A 12666-nucleotide genomic window follows, 5' to 3' on the forward strand; every position below is an offset into this window, starting at 1 on the left:
ACTTGGAAGTGCAGTGATAAAATGAGGTGGTAAAAATGTAAATAATAATGTCTTAGAGCTAACACATATCTTATTGTGGTCTTAGCCAGAATCTTTTCGTTACCACAGCTGGTATTTTTTTATGCAATGTATTTAAGCAAAATCCTAGTTCATTTCAGAACTGTATCTGCACAAATTTAAGTAAATCACAGCCTATTTCAGAACTGCATCTGCACTACAGGAAAGTTTACCAAAGTGTATGTCAAGTTTCTTGTGCACATCTGTTGCAACAAACGTTTCCCAGTAAGTTATGTCTTAGTTATACCCCAGTATTTATGTGCAAAATTAAACTGATAAGGAAATTATAGATTTACACTTCTCATCATATTATTCATCATTCCCTATTCCTCTTCACAGTTAAACTATTCAAATTTCTCTTTCTTCCCATCTCAGAATCTCTGACTGTAGAATCTCCACGATAAGATTTGTTTCTAAGGAAATGCTTTATTTTGCTTCCCAGAACCTAAAACTGGGGACAACACAACTATGATTGCCTGCAGGACATCTTATTTCATTATTCTACATGAAACTAAGTTGAAATAGTGAGCAGATTCCTCTTACCTGTTTGTGAGCATGATCATAAGAGTTAATGTGATTGTCAAACTCCTGGTGTTTATAGTACTGCTTGTCACAGAGTTCACAGTAGAAGTTGGCTTTAAGATCTTCCAGAGCTTTTGCTATCGTGTTTTTCTTTTCAGCATAATCCTGGAGGGGGGCGGGAAAAAGTAATTTTAGTTTTGTCTTTGATGCTGCAAATGGATTTTGTGCTCTGCAGTTAATCATATTTGTAAACATTTACACACCTCCGTAACTAAAAGCCTTCCCGTATTTGCTGTGTTACACTGCACATATTTGCTGGATCTGCAGCAAGGCTGAAGATTTGCACACTTTAATTTGCTCTAGAGTTGCCAGCTCCCCTTTGGGGCTCTGTCAGAGGCCAGAAGGATTTCCCCGGGCTCTGTCTAAATACAAATATTTATCACACTGAAGGCTATTTTCAAGTGAATTTCCATCCAAGCCTTGCTGCTCAGTAAGATACCCAAGCAGAATAAGCATGAAGATACAAATGGCAATAATTTAGTTATCGGGCTTTTACAAGAAAGTCTGCTTACTAAAAAAGAAAACAAAAATTAAAAAAACCCCTGCTGGGTCCCCTTGAATGCCCACACACATGAAACACGGGGAACACTCTCACAGCTGAGATGGAATGAGTGTTTTCCTCACTTTGTATTTGTCAGCCCATACTAGAAGGACATGTCTCTGCTTACCAGACATCAGCAAAAGCATCACACACAACCTTGCTTATCATTTATGAGCAAATTATAGACAAGTAATATTTATTAATTTCCTAAATAGCATGGCCTGTTCTGAAAGAGCATGGAAATGGTCTGTCATCTCAGATTAGTTTAGTACCAGTTAAACACTGAACATGTATAACCTCAGTGCAATGACTCCTGCTTTTGACAAGACTGTCTGGGATAGAATCTCAGCCCAAAATCCCCAAACACATCAAATATTGTTTAAGAAAATATTTGCTTCTCAAAGTTTCATCACTCTGAGATCTTTGGAAGTGACCCCAAATTCCCCTTCTTACTCCTTGTTCAGTTAGATGAAGATAAAAGTTGATATTGTGATCAGAGCACCCAAAACTGAGTTAATCTGGGGGAGAAGTCCCTTACTGCTATCAGTTTTCACAGCTGACAACTCACAATTTCAATATATTTTGGGGACTTTAAAATGGAAAATTTATGGTTATTAGATTAGAATATTTTCATAACAGTGATGTTTATTAAAAAAAAAAACGAGAGGACTAGTAGTCATATAATTATATCCACAAAGTACTTATTATTTAAAATAGTACTTTAACTATAATTCAGCATGATTGGACTGCTAGCAAACACTCTTCATTCATACCCAAACTGGGGTATTCCCTCACCAAAACTGTGCCCATTAAAAGAATCACAAAAGTCATTTCAGAGTGGTGTTTTGAATACTGGCTGACTAATGAGGAATTCACACATTCCTAACACTTTTCTAAAATTATGTTTCAGAAAGTATGTTTGGTTTAAAGCCAAAATGGGTTAGCATTTTATTTCAAGATACAGCAGTATTTTACACTTGGAAATACATTTATGCAGCATTGAAACTTATCCTGGAAACTCTGCTCTTAGTTCTTGGTATTAACTCATAAAAACTACAGGTTTAAAACCACTTCAACTGTTACCAAGACTGCCTGTGTTTACAGACTCAGAGAATATGCTGAGTTGGAAGGGACCCACAAGGATCATAAAATCCAACCCTCAGCCCTGCCCAGGACCAGCCCCAAGAGTCACCCCCTGTGCCTGAGAGTGTCATCCAAATGCTTCTTGAGCTCTGTCAGCCTTGGTGCTGTGCCCACTGCCCTGGGGAGCCTGGTCAGTGCCCAACCACCCTCTGGGGGAAGAACCTCTTTCCAATATCCAACCTAAACCTCCCCTGACACAACTTCAGACCATTCCCTCAGGTCCTGTCCCTGGTCCCCCCAGAGCAGAGCTCAGTCCCTGCCCCTCCTCTTCCCCTCACAAGGAAGTTGTAACTGCACTGAGGTCTCCCCTCAGCCTCCTCTTCTCCAGCTGAACACACCAAGTGCCCTCAGTGTCCTCACACGGCTTCCCCTCAAGGCCCATCACCATCTTCGTTGCCCTCCTTTGGATGCTCTTTAATGGCTTAACATCTTTCTTACATTTCAGTGCCCAAAAGTGCCACAATATTCCAGGTGAGGCTGCCCCAGGTCAGAGCAGAGCAGGACAATCCCCTCCCTTGCCCGGCTGGCGATGCTTTGCCTGATGCCCCCCAGGACATGGTTTGCCCTCCTGGCTGCCAGGGCACTGCTGACTCAGATTTGACTTCCTTGTAGTCCACAAAGGGATGATTCCTAATTTTGCTTTTTTAAACCATGAAAAAGAAAAATCTGAATTTGCAGGAATTATCAGAACTCTGAAATATTACATATATGACGTCTGAGAAGGACGAGAGGCAACATGATGGGTTCTAAGACAAGAACAGTGAATAAATAATAATTTTTTATAAAGATCTCACATCATGCTGTTGATTAACCCTTGAGCAAACTTTTGCAAGACTTACTAATGTTACATAATTTCATTGGTGGTGTTCTTGATATAAAGTACCCTTTTTAAAACAATATACTCATTATATAGTGAAATCTCACCTAAATGCAAATAAATTTGACATGCCAATGCACCCTAATGAAGCAGAGACACTGGAACCCCACGAACAACTTTACTGCAAAGTAACAAAATCTCTTCAGGATCTTGGGGTTTCTATCCCTAAATTACTTCAGCTAGGGTTCTTTTGGGAAACAGGGCTAAATTTACATTACAATATTACCTCACAGTTTCAAAGGCAAGCAAAGAATGGCAACACATCATCTAAATCAGATGTAAGCAGATGGAAAAGATTAATGGAGTTCAATCATGTATGGAGAAGGAGAAAGGTGGGACTTTTAAATGACAAGAACCAAAAACATTTGGCAACATGTGAATGGCTGCATTGGATCAGGTCAATCTTTTAAACCCGTGTAAGATTTTATTCTTACAAGGAAAGTGACTCTTAACTAAGCACAATTCCCTTGGCTCTGAAGGTGCATTCTGCTAGTTACAGTTGGTAAATATTGGAAAAGGTCATAAACACTCATTTTTTACTCCCTTTGACTAGGTTACTCCTAAACATATACATCCCCTACCACACTGTCTCTCAGGTATTGTTCTCTGAATGACACAGTTCTAGTTTATTCAGTCATTCCTTATATCAGGGCCACTCATCACCTCTGCTTGTTCTTGTCACAGCCTCCAAAAAAAGACATGAGAACATGCTACACCACAGTGCCATGCAGGACTATATTAATAGTCTCTATTTTCTACCCTCCTCCTTTTTGAATTTTTTCAGAATCATGATAGAGCACTAAACCAACACATTTATACAACTCCTTCATCGCCCACATCCTTTGCTGCTGTACAATACTTTGCTGGCAGGAGATGTTTCTATCCAGCTGCTAAACTTCACCTGACTCCGGAAAATTCCCATTTCTCCAAGGGTAGCACTGGCCATTAACAAACCTCAAGGCTTCAGCTTATGCATTTCACATGTACACACAAAAATTTCCTTAAGACACCCCTTAATGGAGGGTGTTCAGGAGATTCTCTGTGGCCATGGGATCCCCTGGGCTGTGTCAGGACTGAGTCAACTGTGTCAACTGTTCCTGCTACTGGTTGGCTTTGGGAGCCAAGGCAAGTCCAATTTCAAGGATGAATGGAGGATGGAAACAGGAGAATACAGGCTGCTGGTTCTCTGCCTGCTCTGTTATTTCTATTGATTTTGCAGGGAGTGCTGCCTTGGCAGAGGAGGCTTTTCTCCAGCTCTGTCAATTTTGATGAGGGATAACTGCCCAAAAACTGACAGGAAAAAAAATCACAGTCCCTGGACCTTGAGAGCAGCAGGCAATGGACTGCAGACAGAAATAACCTGGAAACTTATCGGAAAGAAATATTCCTGGAGTAAAGTAGCAGCCAAAAAAACTCACTTAAATTGGTTAAATACGATCAAGCTTAGTTTCATTTTCATCAAGATTTGCAAACGGTCCTGGAAGTTTTAAAAGAACTTTGAATTATGATTCAGCCTGGTAATGAGACTAAGAACTGAGTGTCACTTAGTTTCATTATTTTTTTCCTGAAAGGCTTATTATCTGAAAGCCTACAGCTATAATTCACTGTAGCTATTTTTCATAATTTATATGAAAGATGTCTAATAAGTGATCCCATCTATCAGCTGGCTTTATTTCTCTAAATCCATCTTCTCCATCCTCCAAAGCCTTAAGCCTGGACAAATGCTTCTGCAAACATCTGATAAATTGGATTAAGAGCGGGCTCCATCCGCAGAGGGGCTACCTGTCACTAACCAGACTGGATTTTCTACTCCCATTATAGGAGAGAGAAAGAAAGAAGGAACATTAAACTCTTTACACAGATTACTTTGGAGAGCTGACTGGATGCCTCAGTCTAGGGGATATTTTTATGGAGTGCACTTCAGGCTCATACTTCTACTGTCTGCAGAAAGGTCAGCTAGACACAAAAAAAAAAAAGGAAGAATGTGAAATTATAATACATTATCTACTCCATGGTGATTGCTAGTGTGAATATTCTTACTTTACAATAAAAGTGAGCTCCTTTTATTGCAGTAAGCTATTCTGCATTTACCGTAGACTTAAAAGGGTCAGGCCTGCAGTCACTGCAAAGCAAAATGTATTACAGAAATAAACCCCTTCTTCAGGATAATTTACTGGTATAGTCATCCCAGAGAGGATTAGACTGCTCTGGTCTGATCCTCTTGATTAGAGCCCATTATACCTGACAGATGTTCCAGTGTAACCTTGTTTCACAAAAAATAGTTAAAGCATTTCTTTTCTGCCCCAATAACCGAAATGAAAAAGCAAAATTGTATTTTGAATATTGTAAAAAAAAAATATCCAGCTAATACTCTCAATTTGGCAAAACAATATATATTAGCTATATTAATATGAAAGAACCAGCCTAAAAAAAAAAAAAAAAGAAAAGAAAAAAATCATCCACAACTTAAGAGCACGCTTCCCTATAGTCAATTAACTGTGATATCCATGGGCACAATTAACAACAGATTCCTTAATTTCTGGTATATTCACATGGTATTATAAAGACAGTACAAAGAAGCAGATTTTGTGGAATAAAATGTACAACTTACTACCACCTCCTCTGCTATCAATCTTGGTATTACTTGGTATATATAATTTTTTAATATCTTTGCATAGCACTTTTTCTTCCCATGTAAGCAGTCTATACATCATCCACTGATGCACTTGAAGGAATAAATAAAAAATAGAATACATTAATAATATCAATGTGGTGTAGTAACAAATCTAATTATTTATAAGTTTCCTGTCCTTATCAAGGCAGGGAGACCAAAGCAAAAGGCAATTAGATACACTGATCATTCATTTCCATAGCAAGTGCCAGTTTCATAGCAAGGAGACTGATGACTGACTGGGAAAATAAATACCCAGAACATTGTCAGGTTTTTTTGTCTCCCTTACCCAAAACTTTCCCGTTAGCTGTGAGATGTGATACCAAACTACAGCTCGTGAGGCCATGAACATCAGATGCTGTTTTCCTGATCCCTCCTGACATTCTTCTCTTGGGCAAAGGTCCTTCCACCAGCAGTGCCCCTGCTGTTTCTCCACACTGGATGAGGATGGGGCCAAGGAAGGAGGGGTACCCTGAAGATCCCCACATTAACTGAACATCAGAGGCTGAAAAACCTCACCTTGCTTTTATTTTCTCTTCAGGATTACCTGCAGACACCCAGCTTCAACTACAACACTTCCTACATACAAGAGAGCTAATCAGTATTCTCTTGAAAATGCCTACTTGAAAATGCTATTGAAGACGTGCAAATTATTATAAAACTGGCTTCTCAACTCCTCAATAAACTCTCGCAGACAGTATTTCATGTTTAGATAAACACCCTAGCATTAGGATAAATAATATGGTGAAATTAGAATGAAACAGCAAAATTTATTCCCATCAGTGCTGTTTGCTTCCTCAAGTCATCCTGAATTTTTCTGCAACACCAGATTTGCTACCCATACACCTACTAATGCAAACAGCTGAATCCCACACCCCCTGCACTAAATGGAGTGAGACAGATGCTAACAGGGCCAAAGCTGGACTCAGTGGAGAACAAAGCAATGCAGAACAGTGCCCTGCAATGGAGAGACTGAATTAACTTGAAAGGAAGCTTATGATGAGCTAGCAATTCGTTATCAGATTTGTCTGTCTCATTAACTCACTTAAAGCACTTATACTGTATAATTACTTTTAACTGGGACTCATAAAATCACTTGATTGGGGGTTTTTTTGCCATTAAAACTGTTGGGCATTGGTCTGTAGAATTATTTATTTATTCTAATGCCTTAAAAAAACCTGCTTGCAGGCAGAGCATGCACTTTAAAAGGTGAGCATGCTGGCCACAAATTTTTGCTTGGATGTTGTATTAAGAAGGAGCTCTTTATCAGTGCTCATAAGAAAGCACAGGTCTAGTTATGTCAGAGAAAAATTTATCAACCCCATCTCTACCACTAATCTTTTGACGTACAGACAAAGCAGAACTGAAGAGAGCTTTGCTGGAGAAAAGAAAGAAGGTTTAGCTCTAGATAATATCTTCTTCACTGAATGTTCATCACTGCCTAATGATAAGCAAGGGAAGAAGGAGCCTGGTATTAATCTCCTTTATTCCCCTACGTTAAGTAGTCCAGTCACATACTTTAATTAGAGCAGAATTTTGATTTTAAAACATCCTGGGGTTTAAACCATTTTGGCTTTTAATTTCCTTACAGCAGGCTTGTAAACATCTAAAGATTTTCATAGCTACTTAATGTAATTCCATTGACAGGTAAGTGTCTAACGTAATTAGACTCTTCAGAAAAATCAAGTTTTTTTCTGCTTGATCCTTCCAGCGACACGGGGAACTAAATGAAGTGCCTTTTAACCCTGCAGAACTCACGACCCTGGAGATGGACTCAAAGTCCCTCTCGAGCATGAACACTGAGCACTGGAACAGATGTCAGCGTTCGTGCCTGGCAGATCTCAATCCCGGGGTCACGACCACGGCTCTCAGGAGCGTTTCAGCACCCGAGGAAGGGCAAAGGACGGGCTGAGGGCGAGTTGTTTATTTATTTCACCGCGGGTTAACTGACTGCCAATCGACTGGCTGCTATTAATTTGTATTAAAAAGTTCCCCCAGAGCTCCTGAAGCTTTAATGTGTTGGCGAAGTCAGTTGTTGGTCTAATAAAAATTGCCAGTAAAGTTGGCCGTGGCATCGGGGACAGGGGAAAATTGGACCTCATCTTATTAAACAGATTTAATTTTGAGCATATGATTTATCTAGGGGGCAACTTCCACATGAAATTTTGCATATCTGCATTTTCAGGATGAGAGTTTTTGTTGATTACTGTGTTCAGTTTTCCTAGCCTTGGCTTCTCTACTTGGCTATTATAATTTTCTTTTCTGCAAGATTTTAATGTGATCCTCTATAGCAATTTTCTTTTCTTTTAACTAAGCTTTCAAAACAGGTTTTCTTGTATTGTCTCTATTCCGCTTTTGCTTATATTTTTTTTTAAGATTTTTTTTTTTAAGGATAGCCCAAAGGAATATAATAATATTCAATTAAGAATATAATAATATTCAATAAAGATGTTTCTATCCCGTTTTGCTCCTTTCAAAAACACAACTTCTCCACGACCAGTTAAAACCACAATCGGTTCTACTTTTTAAAAAATCAGAAATAATGTTATTTAAACATAAATCAACGTCTCAAAAAAAGCATTAGATTTGCCCTACTGAGGAAGTTTCAAGCTGTATTTTAAATTCAAGAGGGGTTGATCACGTTTTCACAGCCAGTGTGTTTGTCAGGAGGCACTGAAGGGCACACGGTGCCCACTGGAGTCAGTGCTCCTGGAAATCCCCACAGCAGGCTCAGGGATTGTTCTTAACAGACCCTTTCACTGATTCCATTCTACTACAGCTTTTCCAGACCATTAAATCTTTTCATGCAAATCCCACTATCCTTTTATAGCTTCGGGGACCCATCATGACCAGCCTTACATTATGTGCTTTGAAGTTATGTGCCAGGAGCACTTAACCACCCAGCCATTGAGAGAGAGACCTGAGATCTGCAACTCCCCAAGGCAGGTTTGTGTGTCTGCCCAACAAGTCCTGGACACAGACAGGAAACAATTCCAGCTGCAAACCAGAGGGACAGTCTATTCTAGCATATAGCTGATGGTCTGTATCTGTTTATCCCACTGTAAAGGAGTATGTCCTATGCAGACACCTGGTTATTAAATGAACACATTGTTTAGGGCTGATACTTTAATTTTAGTTAAATAAATCCCCCTATTGTGACATCAAACCCCAAAAGCCACTAGGAATTACTCTCCTGAGCTCCTGCAGCTGTCTAATTGTGAATATGCATGAGCTTAAGAATTGCATTATGATGCAATATGACGCAGTAAATATTTATTTGCCTAAAATTAATCTTAAGCGTTATCACAGGCAGAGAAAGACTTCACCTGAAGGGGAGAAAAAAGAAAAAAAGGTGGGAAAAATGCATTTCATTTGGCATCCTTAAATAATGCAAATAAATCGGCTCAGAAGCCCCGAGGAAAAAGTTTGTCCTAGTGAGAAATGGGATTAAGTTTAAATTTGCCATAGAGACCACCCCTTGCAAAAAAAGGGAATAACAAAGAAACGAGAAGAAGATTTTGGGTTTGGTAACCAACAAAGGTTTTTTTGGTAAGTTGGGCTGAGTTGCTAGGAACGTTTTCCCCTGTAGCAACCAGCTTACTGTGTTTTTAAATATCTTTTTCTCATGATGCACCCTGATGTTTCCCTCCTAAGCCTGGTTGGTGGGAGGGGTAAAGGTAGTCTGGGATATGTGTATTTTATTTTGAGTTATATGTTGCTATTAAGCAAGCAAAGACTCTTTGAAGTGCTGTACCTTGCCAAAGAAGAATGCTGTCCCTGGATGGGAGTGAGGGAAGTGTGCCAACCTTTGCAACAGATAGACTGAGTTCCTGAACTCTTTCCCTGTGTGCTGGTTTCCTGCACTTTTGGGACTCACAGGGTGGGAAGTGGTGATTTGTATGGAGTTGAGTTAGAATAATGATTTAACTCCTGTTTTTTCACTTATTGATATAACAATTGCCCACCGTGTGCTTTTCTCTGTCTTCTGTACTTTTTTTTCTTCTGTCAGCCAGGTTCTACAAGAAGAGAGTCAGAACCCTCGGGGTGGCACGTGAGAGACCAGATTCATATGCCACTAGATTTCTTAATTATTGTGTCAGATCAACCATCTTGTCAGGGAGGGCATAACTATTTTTCTCTCTTCTCTTTCCCTTTTTACTTCTTTCTTCTCTTAATCTCTCTTCTCTTCCCTTAGTCTTTTCTTTCTGTTGTGGGTAACTTAAAAACCAGTGGGTTGTATTTCACTAAATTGGTGTTTGGTGTTTGCTGGGCACTCTTGTGGAACCCTCTCCTTGGCTGTATTTCACTCCTGTAAAAACCTTTTGCCAAAACACCTATTTCCTCACTAAATTAAAAGAAGTTCTCTCAGGTAAAAGTGCATAACTTTTTCTCTTTACACGATTCAAGGCATGAAACAACTAAGACTGCAAAGTTTTGTGTGGGCAAACTATTGAGGGTCTAAATATAAGCAACAACCCAGCGTGCTACACTGCCAGACAATAAGAAGAGCCCTGTAGGGGTCCTGATTTATCCTGGTGGATCTAATTTGGAGTGACCTTATTGCAGTCTTAAAACCCAGACACAGCATCTTTGAGATGAGATGGGCCTGCTCTTCATTCTCTCTGAAAAACGTAATAAAAAATAACTGCAAAAATTTGAATGGCCCTACGTTAAAAAAAAAAAAAGAAAGAAAGAAAGAAAGAAAGAAAAAGATATTGGAGTAAGTGCAGGTGGTGCAGAAATACTAAATACAGTAGCCAAGGACTCGTGGCAAATATCTTTTTCCCAATGACTTTTAGTGAGGGTTTTTTTTTTACTTTTTATCTGTGTGAGGAACAAATGGTAGAGGGAGCATTTATCATTGCTGTGACACTCACCTGTGTAAAAAGTGATTGGAATAGATGCAACTCATGAGAATAGCTACTTTAGGTGAATGATAATACTTAAGTTTTGAAGACTTCAGGCCATAAAATTGGATAGTTGATAGTCAATAGGTTCAATAAAAGGGAAAGACAGCAGAAGCTTAGGAGAAAATGACACTTTAAGGTTCCTAAGTGCCTAAAAGCCAGAAGTTAACTCCACCTCCTGGCCAAAGGGGAGAAGGAAAGCTTTTGGTTGATTTGGTACTTTTCACTCTTGTGTTCAAAAATGAGGAGAAAATAAAGTACTGTGGTGCAGCCACGTGTCAAGATACACGGCTGGGCAAACATTTCCAAAGCTGACAGTGTGAGATACAGAAAAGGCATGAGAAAGCACTCTTATTGATCTGTTTGCTGTCTGCCTAACCAGGCAAGCGTTCCACAACAGCCAGCCCTGCAAGGAGAATAGCCAAACTTGAACGTCTGATGGCTGGTCTCTGCACAGGAGCTGATGGAAAATACCTCAAAATGACTGGCCATTACCACCAAAATGACATTTCCAAGGACTCTCCTAGAACAGCAGCAGGACTGTGGCCGTGCTGCTCACTGAGAGATGAGCACACACGAGATGAAGCAGCATCCAGCTCTGCCCACAGTCATTAACTGCATCCTGAGAGATGCAGAGAAAATGAGCCACAGCCACAAAATAGTCAAAAGCTTCCTCAAAAAATATCGGGCTCAAGCTCAAACGTTAGCATAAATGATAGATTTAGGCTCACCCCTAGTCACATTATTCCATTTTCTGTTCCTGTTTTCTGCACAGAACGCCGGCAAAAATCCCTGAAGTTGAGAAAAAAAATCCAGGGAATGACAACTTGTCATACTGTCAGCTAAAGAAATTGGGTTTTAAATGCATTTTCAATATACACTGACAAAAGCTCAGGACTGGACTAGAGCCTGAGATGTGACTGAAGTTTAAGTCAGGGGCTATTTCTGCCAATCTGTCACACACTGCAGTGCTCAGAACAGCCATCAGAGAGGGAGACACTAAGCCACAAACCCTGTGTGAGCAGAGCTAATACACTTGTCTCAACTTTTCCTGCTAACAGGGACACTGCAAAATCCATCAGGTCCACTTTGAAACTCCAGCCTGAAAAGGATTCTGTGTATCTTACTGACCATTTCTATTAGAGAAGTGCCTATAGGTTCCAATTGCTTTAGGGACTCTGAACAGAGCAGAAAAGACAGTTTTAGAGTCCCCAGAAATTGAAGTGGTACTTTACAGGTACCTCTTCCTCAACAGCAAGGCCTCTCCTCAATGCCCTGCTACCCCTCATCAGTGCCAGCACACTTGTTTGCAGGAGCATGCATTTATTTGGACCAACACGTTGATTTAGGTTAAAAATACTTCTGCAGGAGGGAAGAAATATGTTTACTTAAAACCTGAGTCAGTTCACATGTGCAGTTAAGCTCCACCATGCCAGAACAAAAAACAGGGAGGTTGCATGAGATACAGAACAACTGACAGAGATGTCCAAGGGTGACCAGCTTGATTACAAAGCCAACAGCAAAAGCTAAGGTCCAAAAGACAGCAGTGCAATGACCAAAACTAAAATTGAAGCCTCTTAATATCATTTGCTCTGTCTGGATAAAACCTGCACTTTTAGGTTCTCATAAAACTACAGATCCAAAGATCTTAATTTAGTCTTTCTGAAGTTGTTGCTGAATGGTTGTGAACTGCTCACCAGTTACAGAAGAAGAATGACATCGAGCCTCGAGGATCCACTGATACAACTGGAAGGGAAAAATAATGGCAGAACACACTAGACAGAAATGTATATTGAGGAGATGCCAGCATTAGTGGTGAGCTCAAGGCATTCAGTAACAGAAAAAAAACTTTTTGCCTACAAATGCTTCACATTCATGGATTATTCAG

General features: G+C 39.8%; 1 protein-coding gene across 2 annotated transcripts in view; it reads right to left on the reverse strand.

The window, feature by feature from the left end:
* ZNF804A (zinc finger protein 804A) overlaps window positions 1–12666 on the reverse strand; it is a 167106-nt gene that overhangs the window by 54944 nt on the left and 99496 nt on the right. For both annotated transcript variants that reach the window (XR_007905058.1, XM_051790995.1), the window contains exon 2: window positions 601–744. Coding sequence is in view for 1 of the 2 variants with exons in the window: in XM_051790995.1 (XP_051646955.1) it covers window positions 601–744 (144 nt within the window). In the remaining variant the exon portion in view is untranslated. The remainder of the gene's footprint in view (window positions 1–600; window positions 745–12666) is intronic.

The sequence above is a fragment of the Manacus candei genome, unplaced genomic scaffold (assembly GCF_025592945.1).
Source record: "Manacus candei isolate 608988 ecotype Guabito, Panama unplaced genomic scaffold, ASM2559294v1 h1tg000029l, whole genome shotgun sequence".
NCBI lineage: Eukaryota > Metazoa > Chordata > Aves > Passeriformes > Pipridae > Manacus > Manacus candei.